This window comes from Nomascus leucogenys, chromosome 3, assembly GCF_006542625.1.
Source record: "Nomascus leucogenys isolate Asia chromosome 3, Asia_NLE_v1, whole genome shotgun sequence".
In the NCBI taxonomy this organism is placed as follows: domain Eukaryota; kingdom Metazoa; phylum Chordata; class Mammalia; order Primates; family Hylobatidae; genus Nomascus; species Nomascus leucogenys.
Genome location: NC_044383.1, coordinates 33,477,005 through 33,502,095, shown reverse-complemented (window position 1 = coordinate 33,502,095; position 25,091 = coordinate 33,477,005). Strand labels below are relative to the sequence as shown.

The 25,091-nt window shown below is 38.5% G+C and overlaps 1 protein-coding gene across 4 annotated transcripts in view; it reads right to left on the bottom strand.

Annotated features, from left to right (window-relative positions):
• Window positions 1–1,582: 1,582 nt before the first annotated feature.
• CHUK (component of inhibitor of nuclear factor kappa B kinase complex) overlaps window positions 1,583–25,091 on the bottom strand; it is a 47,793-nt gene continuing 24,284 nt past the window's right edge. Inside the window, exons 12-21 of one of the 4 annotated variants that reach the window (XM_030808563.1) lie at window positions 24,552–24,675; window positions 23,982–24,133; window positions 21,544–21,605; window positions 20,127–20,236; window positions 13,149–13,198; window positions 7,589–7,685; window positions 7,148–7,295; window positions 6,477–6,610; window positions 4,066–4,165; window positions 1,583–2,812 (exon numbers count right to left, since the gene is read on the bottom strand). In XM_030808563.1, the coding sequence (XP_030664423.1) occupies window positions 2,783–2,812; window positions 4,066–4,165; window positions 6,477–6,610; window positions 7,148–7,295; window positions 7,589–7,685; window positions 13,149–13,198; window positions 20,127–20,236; window positions 21,544–21,605; window positions 23,982–24,133; window positions 24,552–24,675 (1,007 nt within the window). In that variant the 3' untranslated portion in view covers window positions 1,583–2,782. Of the gene's footprint in view, window positions 2,813–4,065; window positions 5,896–6,476; window positions 6,611–7,147; window positions 7,296–7,588; window positions 7,686–13,148; window positions 13,199–20,126; window positions 20,237–21,543; window positions 21,606–23,981; window positions 24,134–24,551; window positions 24,676–25,091 lie in introns of those variants that run through there. The other 3 variants (XM_030808568.1, XR_004029055.1, XM_030808564.1) reach the window with 3 other exon arrangements.

Sequence of the window (25,091 nt, the reverse complement as noted above, 5' to 3'; positions counted from 1 at the left end):
GGTATAGTTGGGAGGTAGATGAATACAAGAGAAATTAACGGCATTAACGGTTTAAGCCTTGAAAGGCTAGAGGTGGAGCTATAACTGGACAAGGTGGACTAGGGTTGTAAAGTCCTCTAACCCAACGGACGGGGTGGGGGTGTGTGTGGGTTGGGGATGAAACTGTTCCACCTCAGATCATCAGGCATTAGATTCTCACAGGGAGCCGGCAAACCTCACATGTGCAGTTCACAGTAGGGTTCGCGTGCCTATGAGAATCTGATGCCACTCGCTTATCTGACAGCAGGCAGAGCTCAAGGCGATAATGCTCACTCGCCCGCTGCTCACCTGCTATCGGGCTGGGTTCCTAACAGGCCACTGTCTGGTACTGGTCCGCGGCCCAGGGCTTGGGGACCCCTGCCCTCTTGGGTAGGGAAGTATGGGAAAGCAGTGCTTTAGGGCCAATGAATCTATAAAACGACTGAAAGTGGAGACAGACTGTTGGCAAGGAAGTCAAGTGGTTAGGAAACTGCAGGCCCAGGGTTACTTAGTAGTGGAAGTAAGAAGAGGTAAATAGAATCAATTCGTCTTCATTAAAGGAAGCCTTCCCAGACCACTCTACCCACACCCTTCAATAAATACACTTACCTGTATCATTCATTTGATTTTTATTATCTAGGAATGTCTGGGACGTTATCTGTTCCAAATAAATGATATTTGCAGAGCTTAGCTATTTTAACTTCCAAAAAGCAAAAAGAATGGAAAATAACTTGCTCCACACCCTGTTTTCTGTAGACATTCTCTGAAGTTTTTCATAATATTGCTTAAAGAATGAAATGTATACAATTCACAACTGCCATTCCCCTCTGTAAAGTTGTTACCACCAAAAAATAGTGGTCCAACTCATGCATCAAAAGCAAGTTTGGGGGTCCCACTATAATAGTCTGTTCTGACTCACACCATCTGCCCAAATTATATAGATCAGGCTGCCCTGACATAACCCCAGCCACACACCAGCAGCGGCCCCCACTCTATAGCAAATCTTTCACCAATTATTAAAATATTTAGAAAATGCATGACCATTGAAAAATAATCCTTAACAGTAATTGCAATGCTTGGATGGCTTGTAATGTTCAGACTCCCAGATAAGCAGTTTTACTATACTGCCTATGTTGTTTCTGATCTTGCCATCTAGCTTAATACCCTCCAAGTAACAGGTACCCAATAAATGTTTATTATTAAAATCTTCTAAAACTAGGGAAACAAGAAAGAGACTGCCTATTATAACAGATGACAAACAGTGGTATGTGATGACTAAAAAATTTGGTTGACTAGGAAAATGATACTACTAGCAAAAATGGGGATGGTGGGGCTCTGACATCAGTTTATAGGGCAAGAATTGAGCATGTTTTTTAGATGTAGATAGTGGTGATAGGACATCTCAGAGGAAAACACTCTTAAAGAAGTTGCCCAATACTACCTTTACCATAAGTCCTGTTATTCTGTGCTGTTAATTCCACTTCATGGAACCTCTATATTTTCCTATGCTATATTCAACTGTTTTATTATAATCTGATTTTTATAATGAATAGAGATCAAAAAAGTAATTTAAAAACCATTTAATACACAAAGTGAAAAACTGTTAGAATATAAAAGCATTTCACATTTTTTAAGACAAATAATATCTTCTAAATTACTTAACAGATGACAGAGGTCCACAGTCCTTTATCTGAAACGCTTGGGGCAAGATGTTTCAGAATTATGAAATTTTAGATTTTAGAAAAGTAATTTTGTGCATATACCATACTACATTAACCAGCCCTCACCAGAGTCTGTGGCAGCAGCCCTCCCTCTCATCATCAAGCAGCAAAATAAAGGAATATTCACACTAAATGGGATAAAAAGATTCAAGGTCAGTTCAGATTAGATTGCAAGCAAATAAGTTTTGTCACCAAGCTTATGGAAACCTTGTTTTCAGAGCTTTTTGGATTTTCGAATTACAATTACAGATAAAGGAGTGCAGACCTTTATAAATTTGTGTGACAAGACACAAAAGATTGTTTAAACAAATGACTCATTTTTACAAATGAAAAAACATGTAATTTTCAAATACAATATAAATTAACAGGCATCTTCTCTTTGATATTATTAAATGTACATCTTAAATACATATACACATAACAACATGATTTATGAAAGCCAACTAATATTAGAAGCACAGATACACAATCCCTTCAGTGAGAAGGGGATACTGTTAAATTTTCCGTCGGATTTAAATGATTACACCAACTCCTTATGCCAGGAAGAGCACCTGTTCAGTGCAACACAAGGAGGTAGAATTTATTCTTCAAGAAACAGAACTTGTGAGCAGCCTTTTTAGAAAAAAACACAGGTAGACAACTTTTACTTAAAATACCTGTTAGTTGAGGTTTTCTTCTCTGTATACAAAACTACATTTGGCCTTACACCCAAAAGTTAAAAGTTGAAACTAACACATAGAAGGTATTTTTAATCAGTTAAATAAGTAATGTTTTACCAAGACTGAAGGCAAATGTGTCATGATGATGCTTCTAAATAGTTGTGGTATTAAAACAAATATTCAAACAAGTACGAGGCTTGAATTACTCAAAAATGTTATACTTGTAAAATCATGTTCTTCTGATCGTAGTAGAAATGTAGTTTCTGTTCATAGCCATTTCTTCCATTGACTGATGTCTGAAGAATGGTTTCAGGGGGAAAAACACATTTCCAACATGTATAGCAACAACTTCCATAGGTTTGGGGACAGTGAACAAGTGACAACTCATTCTGTTAACCAACTCCAATCAAGATTCTAAAACCAGGCATGAAAAAGTTACAATTAGATGTTGAATATAAGTGATAAGTATATGGGTGTTCATTTTTGCAAGTTTTCTGTCTGTTTGGACATTTTATAATCAAAAGTTCAAAAATCATTTCATTTACCTTATTTCCTGATTTAAAAAAAATTTCAGAGTTTTTTTCATAAATATTTGAAGCAAACAATTATTCTTTCCTTTTCTTTTCTTTTTTTTTTTTTTTTTTCTTAAGAGAGCAGGATCTTGCTATGTTGCCAAGCTGGAGTAGAGTGGCTATTCACAAGTCCAATCATAATGCACTGCAGCCTTGAACTCCTGGACTCATGCAATCCTTCTGCCTCAGCCTCCCTAGTAACTCGGACTACAGATACCTGTCACTATGGCTGGCCACCATTATCCTTTTTTTTTTTTTTTTTTTTGAGACAAGGTCTCACTCTGTCACAGGCTGGAGTGCAATGGCAGGATTACGACTCACTGCAGCCTGAAACTCTTGAACTCAAGCGATCTTCCTGCCTCAGCCTCCCAAGTAGCTGGGACCACAGCTGTGTGCCACCACACCCAGCCAATTTTTATATTTTTTATAAAGACAGGGTTTCGCATGTTGGCCAGGCTAGTCTCAAACTCCTGGGCTCAAGCAATCCACCTGCCTTGGTCTCCCAAAGTGCTAGGATTACAGGCGTAAGCCACCATGCCTGGCCACTGCTATTTTTCTTAATGAAAGAGGAAATATACAGAATTGATATTAAGACTAAATGCAGCAAAAGTTGATTCAGTAAACATTTTATTATAATTTCCCCAAGTTTTAACAAATCAGTAGTTTATAGTAACCAAATCTTAACACACACTTTTATTATTACAACTATATTAACGTAATTTATTTTCTATTCGGGAGGTACCATATCTGAATTAAAGTACAAGTCCCATCTTAATGGAGAAAACTGATTGCTGAAGCAAAAAGGTACAGAACAAACCATTCAATTTCAATGGTCACATTGTGAAGAAAGCTTACCACTCATTTAATTTGACCAAAAATGCTATTATTGAAGATAATTGATGACATAATCCTAGTATATCCCTGAGTAACAGCAGATAAGGATTTAAGGTTGAGGATATTCCCCAAATGCTCTTTCCTCTTGAGTTCTTCTATTTCCCATAAGCATCCCTAATGCCAGATAAGGCTAGCATGGAAAGTTAAACCTTTTGCACCCAACATAGCCAAAGCAGGCACCCATATCCACACAAAACTTACCATCATACTACTGCCCTGTTCCTCATTTGTCTCATGAATAATAGTGCTTAAATGGCCAAGGCAGTTCAAATTTTCTTCTATCATTTGTGCTGAAGTCTCCCTGTGAGATGAAAGAACAAAGCCTTTTCAAACTCAGCAAAAGGGCATATGAATTTCCTCTACTTTCTAGTCTTCTAGGTTAGCATGATCACTAGCCTTCCTGTAACCCAGTACCCCAGTGCAATTGACTCCTGTAGTCTTTAGTTTCCTCATCCCTCCCTACAGAGGCAGAGTCCTGTTAAGACCAGGCTGCTGCCTCTACCTCTACCTAACTCTAATGATAAGAAGTCCACTATAACTCAGCAATCTGACTTTCCTCTGAAACGTAAGAGGCACTTATGTACAACTTGTTTTTCCCCTGAAAATGTTTAACTGGGGAGGAAAAAATCCTTGTGGCAAAGACAGATGAAATACCTCTTTTTGTTTCTAAATACTTCTCTTTCCTTAAAAGTAGTAAAAACACCAGCATGCATACTTCACAGACACAAATGTAGGGGAGAAGAGAGAAAAGTAAAATCTGTTTTGTAGAGATCACAGAAAGTGAAAAACTCATTAGAAACTACAGATGATAGCAATGAAACAAAACAAGCAAGCTGATTCCTGAGGACAGCAAAAGAAAACAGTGTGGTGGGGGAGCTACCCAGAACCAAGAAGTATCCCTGGAAGTTCATATTTGAAGGCAGTCCTGATTGTGGTTTCTACCTTCATGCTGTCCTCTTCTATATGGCCTCTATATTCTCCCTTTGTCAATCCTCAGTCCCCTAACAAGAGTCAGTTTTAGGTCATGGATGATAGCCACTATTAGCTGAGAATGACATTCTGATTCAGCTCTTATCCAATAGATGGAAAAATTGTCAAACAGTTCCCAATCCTTGGTAGTTAAGTACCACAGGTACATTATAATCGAAATCAATTTTCTTATACAATGTATTCTGGCTGGACATGGTGGCTCATGCCTGTAATTCCAGCACTTTTGGAGGCCGAGGCAGGTGGATTACTTGAGGTCAGGAGTTCGAGACCAGCCTGGCCAACATGGTGAAACCCCGTCTTTACTAAAATACAAAAATTAGCCAGGTATGGTGGCACGTGCCTGTAATCTCAGCTACTCGGGAAGCTGAGGCAGGAGAACTGCTTGAATCTGGGAGGCGGAGGTTGCAATGAGCCAAGACTGTGCCACTGCACTCCAGCCTGGGCGACAGAGTGAGACTCCGTCTCAAAACAAAATATAATGTGTTCCTTCTAGAAAATACATTGAAAATATCTGTCAGGTATACTTTTGCAAACAATCACACTTCAAATTGGAAATTACCTGTATTGTGGTGACATTTGTAAACATTAACATCCGCTAAAAAACTTAAATGCCTTTAATAAAGGCAAAAAAGTAAGTAAAGTATTAAATTTTACTTCCTTCAACTCTGATTACTGGAGTATTTTGTAAAGTCTATATATTTAATTATAGCCTGTGCTACAGTTGTAGGTGTACTGCATTGGGCCACATGTATAATGACCCCAAGATATATACCCTGGAACTTGCTTTCTTTAAAAAAATAAAATACCTGATATCAGCTTGCCTTCCTGCCATGTGCTTTTCTCTCATAAAAGTGGAGTACAGAATGTGCAACTGCATGACCTCCTGAGCAGTGATGTAACATGGCTGCACTTCTGCAAAACTAATTATGGGCAGAGCTTCCAGGAAATGCTGGTGCTGTAGAGGTCTCCATGAGTTGTGAGAAAAGCGACAATACACAAGCTAGCAAAGAGCCACTGGCTTTGGATACGGCACATCTTAAGCTGAGAAAATAACAGAAATGGATAGTCATTCAGCTTTTAGCAAAGAGTAGGAATTAATAAAATATAGGGCTTGGAATTTGAGTTCTTGCAAAACTGATTTAAAACACTGAAAAAAGTCTAATCTTAGAAATACAAAGTTATAAAATAGATCTCAAAAATGTATTAGAAGGGTAATCAAGGATCCCCAAAATGATAAATGCAAAATGATAGCATAATTTCTCATAAACTGTTAATGAAGGAGTAAGGTTTGAGTAAAATAAAGCAATAAGCCAATAAAAGAAAGGACTTGGAACTTGGACTGAGCTAGTAATAGGCAACATTTGCTGAACATTTATTTCCCAAGCACTTTATATACATTGTCTAATCAAATTTCCACAGCAGTTCTATGAGACATTCCTGTTTTACAGGTGAGGAAATATGAACATCAAAAAAGTCAAGTAAGTTGCCTAAGATTATTACAAAGGGATAGTCAGGACTCAACCCTGGTCTGAAGACACAGAAGACTACCTTAACAACTACTGCCTCATTCCTATACCACTGCTATGAAAACACAGCTATCTATTGTTACAAAGTAAACCCACCCATCTTGAGGAGTTACCACACATGACAGAGAATGATCATGTTCTGCTGAAGTCGGGGGCAGCCATGCTGATGTCTGAGGGGTTACTGCACCTTCTAGACTGGATCCTACAAGGGACCGGGCAGAACTCTGTGTCTGAAGGAAAAGAAAAAAAAACATCAAAAGATTACAAGCAAGCATCTCTGTTGATTCACACAATTTCTTACCATATTCCTAAGACTTACATTTCCATTACTACTTATATGCACAACCAGAGTATTTCAGTACAAAACTATTCCCACCTTTATACGCCATGAGTAACCTGTCCTTGGACCCTTTCTTCATTGACTAAAACCAAATATATCCACTCATCTTATACCATTTTAGTTGAAGAAAGAAAAAAAAAAAACAGTTGAATAGATGGTCAATTTCATTATCTAGGCAGGTACATCTATCCCCAAGTTGGGTTGGAATACCACAGTGGTCAAGGGCTAAGAGGAGTATAACAACAGAGAAATTGGAAAGGAGAGATCTCAATTGCTAGTCTGGATACCAAGCAAGGAACATGGATGTCATCCCAATGCAAAATATACATGTCTTCAAGAGGGCCCACCTCATGCTGATAAAAATCCCCTTTGCAAGGAATAACAGCAACTCAATGTCACGTTAAATAATTCATTAATAATTACTTACACAGGCAATTTTAAGGAGATGCCATATTTCTTTCTGCCTTTTTCCCTGCATGAACATGACAGTATTGTCAGCTTCTTTGATATTACTGAGGGCCACTTCCACCTTAGGGAGTAGATCAATAATCTTCTGCTTACAGCCCAACAACTTGCTGGAGAGATTAAATCAGTGTCAGACACTTACACATGCCCCAAGACTGTACACCATATTCCCAAAACCCAGCTGAGGAAATGAACCACAATCAGTATCAGATTTAATTACTTATCTCCAAAGTAATGCATACAAAAGGACACATAAATGCAGACAGCTATGGCCAAGCTACCCAAGGTATTTTCAGAATTCTTCCTGGGTAAGTATACTTTACCAAAGAGGGCTTTTGTACTTTGAGAGGAACCAGATAAACGTATCCTTGTTTTTCAGTAGGAAATGAAGCAATTTTCCTACCTCAAATGACCAAACAGCTCCTTGAGCACACGGTCCTGACTCTGCACAGTGTGCACAATGATTTTCACCATCTCTGTGCTGTCACTGTAGGAATGATCTATAAAAGACATCAGTCAGTGGATATAACCTTTCTTCTGTAACATATCAGCCTCCAAACAAAAAATTCCTCAAAAATCCCTGAAACTCTAAAACTCATTTTAATTAATAAAGATCTCCATTTAAATTAAAAATTGGGTTAAGATAAAAGATACAAAGATTACCTATAAATAAAATCTAGTTATATATAAAAAATAAAGTTTGCATGTGTATAATGTATATATAAATTTATCAGTAAGAGACCTTAGTTGCCTGTGCTTAAGAAGAATAGTCTTGGCTATCTTTAACCCATACTAACCCAAGCCCCAGACAAAAATGCAGCCTCTGGCCAAGGGAACAATTTTTCTTGGATGATTAACCACATATTTAGAAACAGGAGGACAATTCGTCAAACTCTCATTGCCTAAAGGAAGGAGGCCCTTGAACTAGGTTGCTTGGAATTTCATGTTTATCCATCTGTTTACAGCCCAGAAAAACTTTGAAAAAAGCTCACTGAAACCAACTAGTAAAGGGACCTGTAGACATCCTGAAAGTTCCATTTGAGGGCAGTATGACATCTTAAAGCCAACTGGCAGCAGCCAGATACCGTCAAATGGGATAGCCGTTGGTCACAATGAGTTCTACAGTTTAAAATGTGACCTCAATTTCAAAAAAAAAAAAATTCATTAATTGTTATATTTCAGAAAATGGCTAAAGGAGTTGAAAGTTGTTCATGCATCATGCTGGTATTTTCTTTGGATGATAATTAAGCCTAAATGCAATAATAGTAATATTTGCTACTCTCTGCTTATAATTTTCCCATTTAATCCTCACAGCAGTCCTGTGAGAAGATTACTTTTGTTACCCCCATTTTACCAAAAAGGAAATGATGAAAGGAGCATCAAAGGAGGTTTAAAAAACGTTGTGTCCTTTGTTACCACTGCAAATACTTCCCCCATAGCCCAACTTTATTCCCCACACATCTCTGTTGTCTCCTCCTCATCAACAATCAAATGCAAGGCTCCAAAAAGGTTCTTCTCCAAACAGCATTCCTTCCTAAATACCATGGACCAAGCCAAGAGCTTTCTCATATAACTAGCTCTTTAAGATAGTGAAAGCCCTGAGAACTTTAGCCTTCTCCAGCATAGAGGATGAAGAAAGCTAGTTTTAACCATTTCAGATGAACAAGAGATTCAAGTCAACTCTAAGCTAGAAAAGACAATAGAGGCCACAAATCAAGTGTGATTATATAATAGGCCCCAATGACAGACATAATCTTGTTACAGTTTGTCACTCAAGGTGACACTCAAGCTACCTGGGTAGCAATTTATTTCAGAGCTTCATGATATGTTGACAGGGCTACCTCAAAGTTTTAAAAAATATAACCTAAACAAATGCTATCACTGTGTATCTGTGGTATCTGATTCATTAGCCAGAAGACTGGGAGTCAGAATTTTTTTTTTTTTTTTTTTTTTTTTTGAGATGGAGTCTAGCTCTGTCACTCAGGCTGGAGTACAGTGGCACAATCTCGGTTCACTGCAACCTCCGCCTCCCTGGTTCAAGCAATTCTCCTGCCTCAGCCTCCAGAGTGGCTGGGATTACAGGCGTGTGCTACCATGCCTGGCCCAGAAATAATTGATTAAAGAAAAAGAATTGGACTTGCCCTATTTGAAATCTTAGATTTTAATATTTTACTCTAGCTACAACTTCTATCACTTAAATCACTATTTTGTTAACATCTTCAACCTTTTTATCCTCTTATTCCATCAGCAAAATCCTAACCTTAGATTAATCCAACCATCTGCTCTATCAGTTCCTGTATCCAAGCTACTAAATTATCAACAAAAAATTAATATTACTGTTCACTACTTGTCACTGCTAATTCACGGGTTTTTCATTTCTGCTCTGGGTACTTTTTTTTTTTTTTTTTTTTTAAGAGAAAAAGTCTTGCTCTGTCAACCCAGGTTGAAGTGCAGTAGTGTAATCTTGGCTCACTGCAGCCTCAACCTCCTGGGCCTCAAGCGATCCTGCTACTTCAGCATCCTGAGTAGCTGGGACTACAGGCATACACTGCCATACCCAGCTTTTTAAAAATTTTATTGATTTATTTTTTTTGTAGAGACGGGGTCTCACTATGTTGCCCAGACTGGTCTCAAACTGTTGGTCTCAAACGATCCTCCTGCCTCGGCCTCCCAAAGCACTAGTATCACAGGTATGAGCCACCTGGCCTGGATTCTTAATGTATGTTTTGGGTCAGCAACATCTTCCACTGCACACAGTGGCTTTTAGAAGTCTTTAGCACCCTATTCAAATCTATGAGGTCATCACCTCTTCCATTTCAGTTAACCTCACTTACCACTGCAAGATAAGACGCCATAAGGCAGTAAGACCCTCATCTTCCAACCTCTACTCCCAAAAAAGTATCTGTATCCACACTCATTCTCTTTCCAATATCAGTAGTATCAAGGCTAATCCCTCCTACTGTTCTTTGGAGCCAATCTCTCAACTTGTTCAGGGACCTCCCTCTCCACAGGCTTTTTTGGCCCTGAATATGTTCTCAGAAGTGCATCATTGGGCACTTTCGTCACTGTGTGAATACTTATACAAACCCTGATGGTACAGCCTGCTATACACTTAAGCTGTATGGTATAGCCTTTTGACAATAGGCTACATACCTATTCAGCAAGTGACTGTACTGAATATTGTAGGCAACTGTAACACAATGGTAAGTATTTGTGCATGTAAACATAAAAAATACATAGTAAAAATACAGTAGTATAATCTAATGGGACTACCATAGTATACACAATTTGTTGTTAACCAAAACGTCATCATGTGGCACCTCATGTTTAAGTCTTCCTTCTGAGAAGTGACCTCCCTTGACTCTACATCTCCTTTTAGCTACTCACCCACCTCTCTTCTTTCCTGAGCAGCCAAGCTTCTGAGAATAGTCTAGATAAGCAGTTCTCAGACTTTTTGGTCTCAGGACACCTTTACGCTAGAAAATTCTTGAGAACCCCCAAGGGTTTTTCAGGAATTAAACAGAAATTTAAAAATACTCGTGTCTTAATTCATTTAAAAATAACAAACCTATTGCCCACTAACATGTTTTTATTAAAAAAAAAACAAACAAAAAAACCTATATTTAGGTTTTCTCTCTCCTGAAACTCTACACTCCAGTCATACTGCATTTCCTCAGACATGCTAAGTGCTATACATACATGTCTTTACACAGTATACTCATATCTACGAGAGCCACATCCTTTCACTGGTTACTGCTACTTGAGATACTTTGAAGCCTGAAGTGGAAGGATCACTTGAACCCAGGGAGTCCAAGGCCAGCCTGGTCAACATAGCGAGAGCCCACCTCTAAAAACAAAAACCAAAAAAATGATATTTTCTAAAACAAAAAAATTTTAGTGAGAACACTTGCACTGTTTTACATTTTTGCAAACCTTTCTAATATCACCACTGATCTCATCAGAAAAGTTTTTAAGTACTGAGAAGCTGTCAAATTCCAGCTGGTAAATACAAGTTTTCTAAAATTCTTTTTGCTTGAAACATGGAATTTTATCATTGATAACAAATATTGTTTTTTTTCCCTTAAAGTAATAAGTGTGCTATACTTTTTATTTTCATTTAATTTCTTAGAAATTATCTCACGTATGCAAATCTGAACAATCAGTTTGCCTGACAGTTGCTCTTCCAAGTAAAAATGGTGTCTTCCCTGAAAGAGGCCAGACAACTAGCAATGTAAACAATTACTGAAGTGGTTTTCCTTAAGACAACCATCATACTTCACTGTATAGAAGAAACACTTTATGAGTATTTCTCATTTCATCACACAAAATATTAAAAACCCATACTCACGGGTTGTGATTTAAATAAAATAATATTTTTATTGCTTTATCAAGGACATTTGTAAGTGAAACTGTCATTTTTTAAAAACTGTGAATGCATGGTGGTAAAAAATATAACGGCTACTAGCATAGTTTGGCGCTAGTGCCTTGATTCATACTAAAGTGCAAGCCATTTTATGTTGCACCATCAGTGAAAATCTCAACATGGTGAAAAATGCAAATAACATCTTACTATGAAAATGGTTCTAACCTCACAGACTCTCTGACAAAGTTTCAAGGATTCTCACAGGTCCATATGCCACATTTTGAGAACTGCTGGTCAGACTAAACTGAATACATTTCAGTAAAATAAAAGCAGTATAAGAGGAGATAATATTCTTTTTTAAATGTGAAAATAGTATATGAAATACAATTTCACATGTATATTAATTTGCATGTGTTGCTATGTGTCTACAAATTTTAAAGTGTAAAAGTATATCTTTTTTTAACATATGCATTTAAGTATAATGCACATTAGGGCACAGACTTTATTTCTTCTGTTACCCTTCAAAACAGATTTTTAACTAAATGATAATATCTTGCAGGTACATAATAGTTTATAGTTTTCAAAGCATTTTCACAAACATCCTCTTAAATACACTGTCACAATATACTCACTGAGTAGGAAAGCTAGGTTTCAACCCCATTTTGCAGAAGAAGGAAATGGGAAATGGAGATTTGCCTGAGGTAACGGTCAGTAAATTACTCAATCTAGAATTCAAGCCTTCTGATTCCCCATCCAGTACTCTTTCCAGCAGACCTTGCTCAGTATTTAGCACATGTTCAACTGGAATTGTTTTACCAACAAAACAAGTCATCAGTGACCAGTGCCGATGAAGGCATTATTTTCAAAGCAATCTGCTTTGGCCTAGAACAGCACAGGTCTTCCCTCTAACCATTCCATACCTGAACCTACTGCCTCAAATTCTTTCCAACCTCTCTAATATTTTTTTGTTTTGTTTTGGGACAGAATCTCGTCTGTCACCCAGGCTGGAGTGCAGTGGTGCAATCTTGGCCCACTGCAACCTCTTCTTCCCAGGTTCAAGCGATTCTCCTGCCTCATCCTCCCAAGTAGCTGGGATTACAGGCACGTGCCACCATGCCCAGCTAACTTTTCTATTTTTAGTAGAGATGGGGTTTCACCATGTTGGCCAAGCTGGCTTTGAACTCCTGACCTCAGGTGATCCACCCACCTTGGCCTCCCAAAGTGCTGGGATTACAGGCATGAGCCACCACAACCGGCCCAACCTCTCTAATCTTAAGCAACACTTATTTTTTCCATCTTTCTAAACATTTTCTTGCTGCTTCTTCCTCTCTGAGTTCCTTTTTTCTGTCTTCCATTCTTTCTTTTCATGTCCCCTTCTAAAATTTTTCTACCTCACTCTCTGTTACTTTCTCTTTTTAATCTCCTAAATTTTCACAATCTTAAAGCTTATTATACCATGTCTCAATGGCAATACCAAAACTGGAATTTATTCTGCAGCTTTAAGAAAATTTTTAACTTAAAAATATTAAATCCCCCACATTTGTTAGGCTAGTGATAGTTACCTAAAATGCCTTCAAGCACTGTGATAGAAGTGTCTTACCTGAAGGTCTGTGTTTTAACTGCTTATATAGATCAATGGCGCGCTGTTCCCTATAAAAGAGAAAACATGCTCTGATAAGTGAAGGTAATTTAATGACTTCAAAAATCTACAACTTGAAACTATTTTATTTGAATAATGAACCAATTTTAAAGCAAGTTCATATTGCCAACAAGTATTTCACAGAGCACTGTATTGAGTAATAAGAACTATACAAGTTCTTGGTGTGGAGCCAAGATGGCCGAATAGGAACAGCTCCGGTCTACAGCTCCCAGCGTGAGCGACGCAGAAGACGGGTGATTTCTGCATTTCCATCTGAGGTACCAGGTTCATCTCACTAGGGAGTGCCAGACAGTGGGCGCAGGACAGTGGGTGCAGCGCACCATGCGCGAGCCAAAGCAGGGCGAGGCATTGCCTCACTCGGGAAGCGCAAGGGGTCAGTGAGTTCCCTTTCCTAGTCAAAGAAAGGGGTGAGAGACAGCACCTGGAAAATCGGGTCACTCCCACCCTAATACTGCACTTTTCTGACGGGCTTAAAAAACGGCACATCAGGAGATTATATCCCGCATCTGCCTCGGAGGGTCCTATGCCCACGGAGTCTCGCTGATTGCTAGCACAGCAGTCTGAGATTAAACTGCAAGGTGGCAGCGAGGCTGGGGGAGGGGCACCCACCATTGCCCAGGCTTGATTAGGTAAACAAAGCAGCCTGGAAGCTCGAACTGGGTGGAGCCCACCACAGCTCAAGGAGGCCTGCCTGCCTCTGTAGGCTCCACCTCTGGGGGCAGGGCACAGACAAACAAAAAGATAGCAGTAACCTCTGCAGACTTAAATGTCCCTGTCTGACAGCTTTGAAGAGAGTAGTGGTTCTCCCAGCACGCAGCTGGAGATCTGAGAATGGACAGACTGCCTCTTCAAGTGGGTCCCTGACCCCCGAGCAGCCTAACTGGGAGGCACCCCCCAGTAGGGGCAGACTGACACCTCACACGGCCGGGTACTCCTCTGAGACAAAACTTCCAGAGGAATGATCAGGCAGCAGCATTCGCGGTTCACAAAAATCCTCTGTTCTGCAGCCACCGCTGCTGACACCCAGGCAAACAGGGTCTGGAGTGGACCTCTAGCAAGCTCCAACAGACCTGCAGCTGAGGGTCCTGTCTGTTAGAAAGAAAACTAACAGAAAGGACATCCACACCAAAAACCCATCTGTACATCACCATCATCAAAGACCAAAAGTAGATAAAACCACAAAGATGGGGAAAAAACAGAGCAGAAAAACTGGAAACTCTAAAAAGCATAGCGCCTCTCCTCCTCCAAAGGAACGCAGTTCCTCACCAGCAACGGAACAAAGCTGGATGGAGAATGACCTTGACGAGTTGAGAGAAGAAGGCTTCAGACGATCAAACTACTCTGAGCTACAGGAGGAAATTCAAGCCAAAGGCAAAGAAGTTAAAAACTGTGAAAAAGAATTAGACAAATGTATAACTAGAATTACCAATACAGAGAAGTGCTTAAAGGAGCTGATGGAGCTGAAAGCCAAGGCTCAAGAACTACGTGAAGAATGCAGAAGCCTCAGGAGCCGATGTGATCAACTGGAAGAAAGGGTATCAGCGATGGAAGATGAAATGAATGAAATGAAGCGAGAAGGGAAGTCTAAAGAAAAAAGAACAAAAAGAAACGAACAAAGCCTCCAAGAAATATGGGACTATGTGAAAAGACATAGTCTGATTGGTGTACCTGAAAGTGACGGGGAGAATGGAACCAAGTTGGAAAACACTCTGCAGGATATTATCCAGGAGAACTTCCCCAATATATCAAGGCAGGCCAACATTCAGATTCAGGACATACAGAGAACGCCACAAAGATACTCCTCGAGAAGAGCAACTCCAAGACACATAATTGTCAGATTCACCAAAGTTGAAATGAAGGAAAAAATGTTAAGAGCAACCAGAGAGAAAGGTCAGGTTACCCACAAAGGGAAGCCCATCAGACTAACAGTGGATCTCTCGGCAGAAACTCTACAAGCCAGAAGAGAGTGGGGGCCAATATTCAACATTCTTAAAGAAAAGAATTTTCAACCCAGAATTTCATATCCAGCCAAACTAAGCTTCATAAGTGAAGGAGAAATAAAATACTTTACAGACAAGCAAATGCTGAGATTTTGTCACCACCAGGCCTGCCCTAAAAGAGCTCCTGAAGGAAGCACTAAACATGGAAAGGAACAACTAGTACCAGCCACTGCAAAATCATGCCAAATTGTAAAGACCATCGAGGCTAGGAAGAAACTGCATCAACTAACGAGCAAAATAACCAGCTAACATCATAATGACAGGATCAAATTCACACATAACAATATTAACTTTAAATGTAAATGGACTAAATGCTCCAATTAAAAGACACAGACTGGCAAATTGGATAAAGAGTCAAGACCCATCAGTGTGCTGTATTCAGGAAACCCATCTCACGTGCAGAGACACACATAGGCTCAAAATAAAAGGATGGAGGAAGATCTACCAAGCAAATGGAAAACAAAAAAAGGCAGTAGTTGCAATCCTAGTCTCTGATAAAACAGACTTTAAACCAACAAAGATCAAAAGAGACAAAGAAGGCCATTACATAATGGTAAAGGGATCAATTCAACAAGAAGAGCTAACTATCCTAAATATATATGCACCCAATACAGGAGCACCCAGATTCATAAAGCAAGTCTTGAGAGACCTACAAAGAGACTTAGACTCCCACACAATAATAATGGGAGACTTTAACACCCCACTGTCAACATTAGACAGATCAATGAGACAGAAAGTTAACAAGGATACCCAGGAATTGAACTCAGCTTTACACCAAGCGAACCTAGTAGACATCTACAGAACTCTCCACCCCAAATCAACAGAATATACATTTTTTTCAGCACCACACCACACCTATTCCAAAATTAACCACATAGTTGGAAGTAAAGCTCTCCCCAGCAAATGTAAAAGAACAGAAATTGGGTGCAGGAAATCAACATGGCACATGGATACATATGTAACAAACCTGCACATTGTGCACATGTACCCTAAAACCCTAAAGTATAATAAATAAATAAATAAATAAATAAATAAATAAATAAAAAAAAGAACAGAAATTATAACAAACTGTCTCTCAGACCACAGTGCAATCAAACTAGAACTCAGGATTAAGAAACTCACTCAAAACCACTCAACTACATGGAAACTGAACAACCTGCTCCTGAATGACTACTGGGTACATAACAAAATGAAGGCAGAAATAAAGATGTTCTTTGAAACCAACAAGAACAAAGACACAACATACCAGAATCTCTGGGACACATTCAAAGCAGTGTGTAGAGGGAAATTTATAGCACTAAATGCCCACAAGAGAAAGCAGGAAAGATTCAAAATTGACACCCTAACATCACAATTAAAAGAACTAGAAAAGCAAGAGCAAACACATTCAAAAGCTAGCAGAAGGCAAGAAATAACTAAAATCAGAGCAGAGCTGAAGGAAATAGAAACACAAAAAACCCTTCAAAAAATTAATGAATCCAGGAGCTGGTTTTTTGAAAACATCAACAAAATTGATAGACTGCTAGCAAGACTAATAAAGAAGAAAAGAGAGAAGAATCAAATAGATGCAATAAAAAATGATAAAGCGGATATCACCACCGATCCCACAGAAATACAAACTACCATCAGAGAATACTACAAACACCTCTACGCAAATAAACTAGAAAATCTAGAAGAAATGGATAAATTCCTGGACACATACACCCTCCCAAGACTAAACCAGGAAGAAGTTGAATCTCTGAATAGACCAATAACAGGCTCTGAAATTGTGGCAATAATCAATAGCTTACCAACCAAAAAGAGTCCAGGACCAGATGGATTCACAGCCAAATTCTACCAGAGGTACAAGGAGGAACTGGTACCATTCCTTCTGAAACTATTCCAATCAATAGAAAAAGAGGGAATCCTCCCTAACTCATTTTAAGAGGCCAGCATCATCCTGATACCAAAGCCGGGCAGAGACACAACCAAAAAAGAGAATTTTAGACCAATATCCTTGATGCACATTGATGCAAAAATCCTCAATAAAATATTGGCAAACCGAATCCAGCAGCATATCAAAAAGCTTATCCACCATGATCAATTTGGCTTCATCCCTGGGATGCAAGGCTGGTTCAACATACGCAAATCAATAAATGTAATACAGCATATAAACAGAACCAAAGACAAAAACCACATGATTATCTCAATAGATGCAGAAAAGGCCTTTGACAACATTCAACAACCCTTCATGCTAAAAACTCTCAATAAATTAGGTATTGATGGGACGTATCTCAAAATAATAAGACCTATCTATGACAAACCCACAGCCAATATCATACTGAATGGGCAAAAACTGGAAGCATTCCCTTTGAAAACTGGCACAAGACAGGGATGCCCTCTCTCACCACTCCTATTCAACATAGTGTTGGAAGTTCTGGTCAGGGCAATTTGGCAGGAGAAGGAAATAAAGGGTATTCAATTAGGAAAAGAGGAAGTCAAATTGTCCCTTTTTGCAGATGACATGATTGTATATCTAGAAAACCCCATTGTCTCAGCCCAAAATCTCCTTAAGCTGATAAGCAACTTCAGCAAAGTCTCAGGATACAAAATCAATGTACAAAAATCACAAGCATTCTTATACACCAATAACAGACAGAGAGCCAAATCATGAGTGAACTACCATTCACAATTGCTTCAAAGAGAATAAAATACCTAGGAATCCAACTTACCAGGGATGTGAAGGACCTCTTCAAGGAGAACTACAAACCACTGCTCAATGAAATAAAAGAGGATACAAATAAATGGAAGAACATTCCATGCTCATGGGTTGGAAGAATCAATATGGTGAAAATGGCCATACTGCCCAAGGTAATTTATAGATTCAATGCCATCCCCAGCAAGCTACCAATGACTTTCTTCACAGAATTGGAAAAAACTACTTTAAAGTTCATATGGAACCAAAAAAGAGCCCGCATCGCCAAGTCAATCCTAACCCAAAAGAACAAAGCTGGAGGCATCACGCTACCTGACTTCAAACTATACTACAAGGCTACAGTAACCAAAACAGCATGATACTGGGACCAAAACAGAGATATAGATCAATGGAACAGAACAGAGCCCCCAGAAATAACGCCACATATCTACTACTATCTGATCTTTGACAAACCTGACAAAAACAAGCAATGGGGAAAGGATTCCCTATTTAATAAATGGTGCTGGGAAAACTGGCTAGCCATATGTATAAAGCTGAAACTGGATCCCTTCCTTACACCTTATACAAAAATTAAGATGGATTAAAGACTTACATGTTAGACCTAAAACCATAAAAACCCTAGAAGAAAACCTAGGCAATACCATTCAGGACATAGGCATGGGCAAGGACTTCATGTCTAAAACACCAAAAGCAATGGCAACAAAAGCCAAAATTGACAAATGGGATCTAATTAAACTAAAGAGCTTCTGCACGGCAAAAGAAACTGCCATCAGAGTGAACAGGCAACCTACAAAATGGGAGAAAATTTTTGCAACCTACTCATCTGACAAAGGGCTAATATCCAGAATCTACAATGAACTCAAACAAATTTACAAGAAAAAAACAAACAACCCCATCAAAAAGTGGGTGAAGGATATGAACAGACACTTCTCAAAAGAAGACATTTATGCAGCCAAAAAACACATGAAAAAATGCTCATCATCACTAGCCTCAGAGAAAGGCAAATCAAAACCACAATGAGATACCATCTCACACCAGTTAGAATGGCAGTCATTAAAAGGTCAGGAAACAACAGGTGCTGGAGAGGATGTGGAGAAATAGGAACACTTTTATACTGTTGGTGGGACTGTAAACTAGTTCAACCATTGTGGAAGTCAGTGTGGCGATTCCTCAGGGATCTAGAACTAGAAATACCATTTGACCCAGCCATCCCATTACTGGGTATATACCCAAAGGACTATAAATTATGCTGCTATAAAGACACATGCACATGTATGTTTATTGCGGCACTATTCACAATAGCAAAGACTTGGAACCAACCCAAATGTCCAACAACAATAGAATGGATTAAGAAAATGTGGCACATATACACCATGGAATACTATGCAGCCATAAAAAATGATGAGTTCATGTCCTTTGTAGGGGCATGGATGAAACTGGAAATCATCATTCTCAGTAAACTATCACAAGGACAAAAAAACCAAACACCGCATGTTCTCACTCATAGGTGGGAATTGAACAATGAGAACTCATGGACACAGGAAGGGGAACATCACACTCCAGGGACTGTTGTGGGGTGGGGGGAGCAGGGAGGGATAGCATTAGGAGATACACCTAGTGCTAAATGACACCAACATGGCACATGGATACATATGTAACAAACCTGCACATTGTGCACATGTACCCTAAAACTTAAAGTACAATAATAATAAAAAAAGAAAAAAAAAAAGAACTATACAAGTTTTTAAAATGCAAAGTTTAATATAGTTCATATCTATTGTGATCTACCATGAGGACATCTCTGCACCACAGACACTTAAACAGACAAAAATTATGATCTATAATTCAAGAAAATATCTGAAGTTTTTAATCCAGAACTTTAATTCAGAAAAAATTTCAAGTTTTAGGGCATTTAAGAGTCAATACCTTGGACCAGAGGTACAATGAGCAGGGAAATAGTTTGTAACTTAGTTATACTTGGAAAATTCTTAACACTCATATGAAATAAATGCTTTTATTAAAAACCAAAAAAGGCCAACCCAAAGAATTATTTCTGAAGTTTCCTGTGACTAAGGAAAAGCTTCCATTTTAAATATAATGCCAATATATTTGGGGAAAGGAAAACTATAGAAAAGAACCACATAGAGGTTTAATTTGCCAGATGTAAGCAGAAAGAATACAAAATATTACAGATGTCAAGACCCAACAGAAGTGCATCCTTACAGAGATTCCATCAAGTCTCCCTGACGTCTTCCATAGGGGCTCTTCTGTAGCTCCATGATTTCGGCATGCAAAGACATAATCTGATCCTCCAGGTATCCAATGACACCAACCTAAAATATGATGAAAATACAAAGGAAATGAAAGGCTTACCACTACATCATGGGAAACAAAATTCAGATCTTAAGGATACAGAATGACTTGCTGCTTCATTAGAGAACTAAATAATATAATATGAAACACTGATTTTGTTAAAGCCTTTCTATTCTTCAGATTCTGACACTTAATCTTTCACATAAGAACATACTTATTCTTAGTCTTCTCTCTTTTCTCTCCTGACAACAGTAAACTACTAGTATTTGCTTTTACTTCCGGAGAAGCAAAAAGCTACAACAGGTATCAACTAACAAGAAAGAAAAAGGACCACCAAAACCATTGGTATTACTTGTATCTCGGCTCTATGATTTTGATTGCCTCCTGGTCCCCACTGCCTTGAATAGGGACACAAAAAGATAAAGAACTTGGATTTCCCACCCCAGGATACCATGGGTATCCCCACCCACATCCTCAGGGTAAGTACTGATATTAAGGAGTGTAATAACTTAGGACCATGGACAAATGTACAGGATAAGGGGAAAAAATCTGCCACCTAGAGAATGATCTACACCTAGGGACACCATATAATTTATTGTCCAAACCAGCATAATTTTGAGAGTGAAAGGGACTACTACTGATAATTATGGCAAGATATTAAGTATAAACTGGGACAGTCCCAGGTAAACCAGGATGTGCAGCCATCCTATCTAAACCAGTCACAAAAGTAATAGTGACAACTACCATTACTGACTCCCATTTAATCTTCATAACCCTACTAGAAAAGCAATTGTCCCCATAATATGGAAACTAGCTGGATGTGGTGGCTCACGCCTATAATCCCAGCTCTATGGGAGGCTGAGATGGGAGGATTGCTTAAGCCCAGGAGTTTGATACAAGCCTGGGCAACATAGTGAGACCCCATCTCTACAAAAAATGTAAAAGTTAGCCAGGCATGGTGGTGCACCTCTTGTCCCAGCTACACAGGAGGCTAAGATGAGAGGACTGCTTAAGCCTGGGAAGTTGAGGCTGTGGTGAGCTTTGATCGTACCACTACGCTCCAACCTGGGCAAGAGAGTGAGACCCTGTTTCAAAAAATAAATAAATAAAGGAAACTGAAGCTCAGTGAGGCACTAGGTAATTTTCCCAAAGCCCTTGTTTTTAATCACTATGCTACCTCCCTCTTTATATACAAAGCATCTACTAGAATTTTGTCTCAATTTCAGGAATGACATGAAAAATGCTCTTTATATACCAAAACCAAAGATAGTTTCTAATGGAGACATCAAGAATTAATAAGTATACAGAATGACGTCAATGATTTTACCTCAGCATAGTGGATGGCCTTTTCTTCCATTTCTTTCCATGCTTTTAGCATTTTTTCTGAAGCTAAAAGAAAAGTCTAAATTGGTTATCTCAGAAATAGCCATATCTTTAATTACTGGCTGCCTGCCTCCTTGCCATATCAACATCAAAGATGTGTTATGAGTTGAATTGTGGCCCCCCAAAAGATATGTGGAATTCCTAACCCCTAATACCTCAGAATGTGACCTATTTGGAAATAAGGTCATTATAGAAGTAATTAGATAAATTAATACTCATACTGGAATGGTCTGGGCCCTTAATCCAGTACGACCAGTGTACTTAGAAGAGACACAGGATACAGATACACAGGGGAGAATGCTCTGTGACAATGGAGACAGATTGAGGTGCTGCAACTGTAAGCCAAGGAATGCCAATGATGGCTAGCAGACCATAAGAAGCTAGAGGGAAACAAGGAAAGATTCTTCTCTACAGATTACAGAGAAAACATGGCCCTGCTAACACCTCGATTTTGGACTTTTAGCCTCCAGGGCTGTGAGATAGTAAGTTTCTATTGCTTAAGCCACTCAGTTTATGGGATTTTGTTATGGAACCCTTAGGAAATGACTACAGATGACTGTTTTCTTAAATATATATATATATATTTATACCAGTGTGCAGATGGGTGGATAAAGGAAAAAACAAAAAAAAATTTTTTTTTTTTGAGGTAGAGTCTCACTCTGTCACCCAGGCTGGAGTGCAGTGGCATGATCTAGGCTCACCGCAACCTCTATCTCTGGGGCTCAAGCGATCCTCTCACCTTAGCCTCCTGAATAGCTGAGGTGTGCACCACCATGCCCAGCTAATTTTTGCATTTTTTGTAGAGATGGGGTTCTACCCCATGTTGCCCAGGTTAGTCTTGAATTCCTGAGCTCAAGGGATCCACCTGCTTTGGCCTCCCAAAGTGTTGGGATTACAGGCATGAGCCACCACACCTGGCCAGAAAAGAAATTTAATACTTGAATATGATTTTTAAAAATTAAATACTATAAAAGGATATAAAGAGAAAAGACTCTCTCTTCCTCCCCTCTACCATCCACCTCAAGGGACCTTACTATGATTATTTGTTACATAGACACATAGCCTGCTCCCTTACAAGTGAAAACATCTGTATACTCTTTATTTTTTCCCACAATTTAAAACTGTCAACTAAAGACTTAGGTGATCTTTTAATAAAAGCACATATAGATCTATCTCATTTTTAACAATTGTATAATAAGCCTTTGACAAGTCTAAGATATTTTAATGAAATAATTATGTTTTATCACTCACCAGAATGTCAATAATATACAAATAGAAATAAAATATCAATAATATAATAATAGAAATAAAATATCAATAATATTAATAAAACCAGTTCTGGAGAGTAAATTCATTCACCCAACTGGACACTATTATTGTTTACTCTGAGATACACATAGCTTGCTCAGGACAAGTGTACAAACAATATTTGTTTCCTAAAAAGGATTTGTTTTATAAAAGAAAACAGAAATGCTGGTAGTATGACTCCTTCAATTTACTCATATTTTAACTCTGTTTTTTTTACACTTCTTTAGTACATCTGAAGGAGATAAGCTTGGGGTCAAATATTGAAAATTTGGAGACTGTGTGCACTAAAAAATAGTAGGACTCCACAGCAGATGGTTTGAAAAAAACATAGCCTTAGAATATTTGTGTCATTATTTACAGAAAAGTAACTAGTTTAGGACTCCCCTGATTGTCTTAGTCCATTTGGACTACTATAACAAAATACCATAGACTAAGTGCCATAAAAACAACAGAAATTTATTTCTTATAGTTCTGGAGGCTGGGAAGTCCAAGAACAAGGCAGATTGAGGGCCTGCTTTCTGGTTCCTAGATGACCATCTTCTTGCTGTGTCCTCACATGCAGAAGAGATGAGGGATCTCATTCAGGTCTCTCTTTTGTAAGAGCATTAATCTCAAACACGAAGGCTCCACTCTCATGACCTAATCACTTCCCAAAAGCTCCACCTACCAACACCTTCACCTTCAGGGTCAGAATTTCAATATATATATTTTGGGGGGGATACATTCAGTCCACAGCACTGGCTAAGAAGTCCAGATTTTGTATTTATTTTAAAATCAGGTTTGAAATTCAAGATTATTAAATCGCACCTGTATCTTTTTAGAGCTAAATAATTTTAGCCCAATTGTGAAACTAAATTGTTCAACTAAGCAGATTTAAAAAAAGAGGTAACATTCAAAACAAACATGGTTTATGGTAATTTAAGTTGTCCTGTCTCTTGTTCTAATGTGAAGGTAGGTAAAACAACTGGCTGAAAAAAAAAAAACAAAAAACAACTGGCTGAGTTAAGAAGGCAAAATAACAGACGCCTTCAAGAAACCAGATGCTCCTTTCAAATACATTACACAGACACTTACATATCCCATACGTCATCTGCTCACTGTATCTCTCCAAGTCAAGCTGAATGCTTTTGTGAAAAAACTCCAATTTAGCTTTCAGTTGTTGTGATGCTGAGATCAAAGTGTTCTTCATTTTTGTTAAATTAGCATTATATCTAAGAAGACTTAACCTAAACCACAGCAAGAAAAAAAAGAAAAAGAAAAAAGATATTATCAGCATTCAGAAACATTGAACAATAATGTAAAAACATGAACTGCCACAAGGCCAAAGCCTAAGTTTCTATTACCAATCTATGAGAAATAACTGATCTCCAGAATCTGATATCTAAAGACTTCCTGCCTATAATATTCCGTGATAAACAATCTTTTTATACTAGGACCATATGGGAATTATTACCCTCAAGCCATTACAATAGAATGGTCTCAGTCCATTAGTAAGAATTCTACAAGTTTATCAGAACATTACACTTCAAATTGGCCCAGTATGTTACTATTACATGAAATACTGATTAGTGAAAACTGGTAAGATTAATTCTTGAGTATATGATGCACATTGCATTGTGCTTATAAACAACAGAATCCGCTTACATTGCTGCCCTTTGTCCCTGAAAGAGCCTGCTATAGTCTTCTTTTAGTCCAGACACATAGTGCACTGCTTCAGCCCACACTTTACGCAGCTGTATAATTGGAAGCTGTATTTTGCTGTCCTGTACTATATACAAGAAGATGAGAAAAAGGGCAAGGGAGTTAGTTACTTTTGAGGATTTTAGAGTTGATTTATCATTCTCTGTGATTTCCTGTCCACACAAACAGGATTCCCATAGATGCTAGAAACTGATGCTAAAAGAACCACTTGTTTCCATTTAACTCAGTTCAATATACATTTACAGAGCACCTGCAATACTTGAGCCCTACTCCAGATACAAGGGGGAAAAAAATGAATGACACAATCACTGCACTCACAGAGCTTGAGATTATTCCTGTGTCTGTCTTTTTTGCTTGCTTTTCTGCAACCTGGAATACTTTTTCTCTCTGCTAATCCAAATTATTTCTTTCAAGTTCTAAATCAAGTCCCATCTCCTCTGAGTATTTCCTACCTCTGAATAATAAATTTCATATCCTGGACCA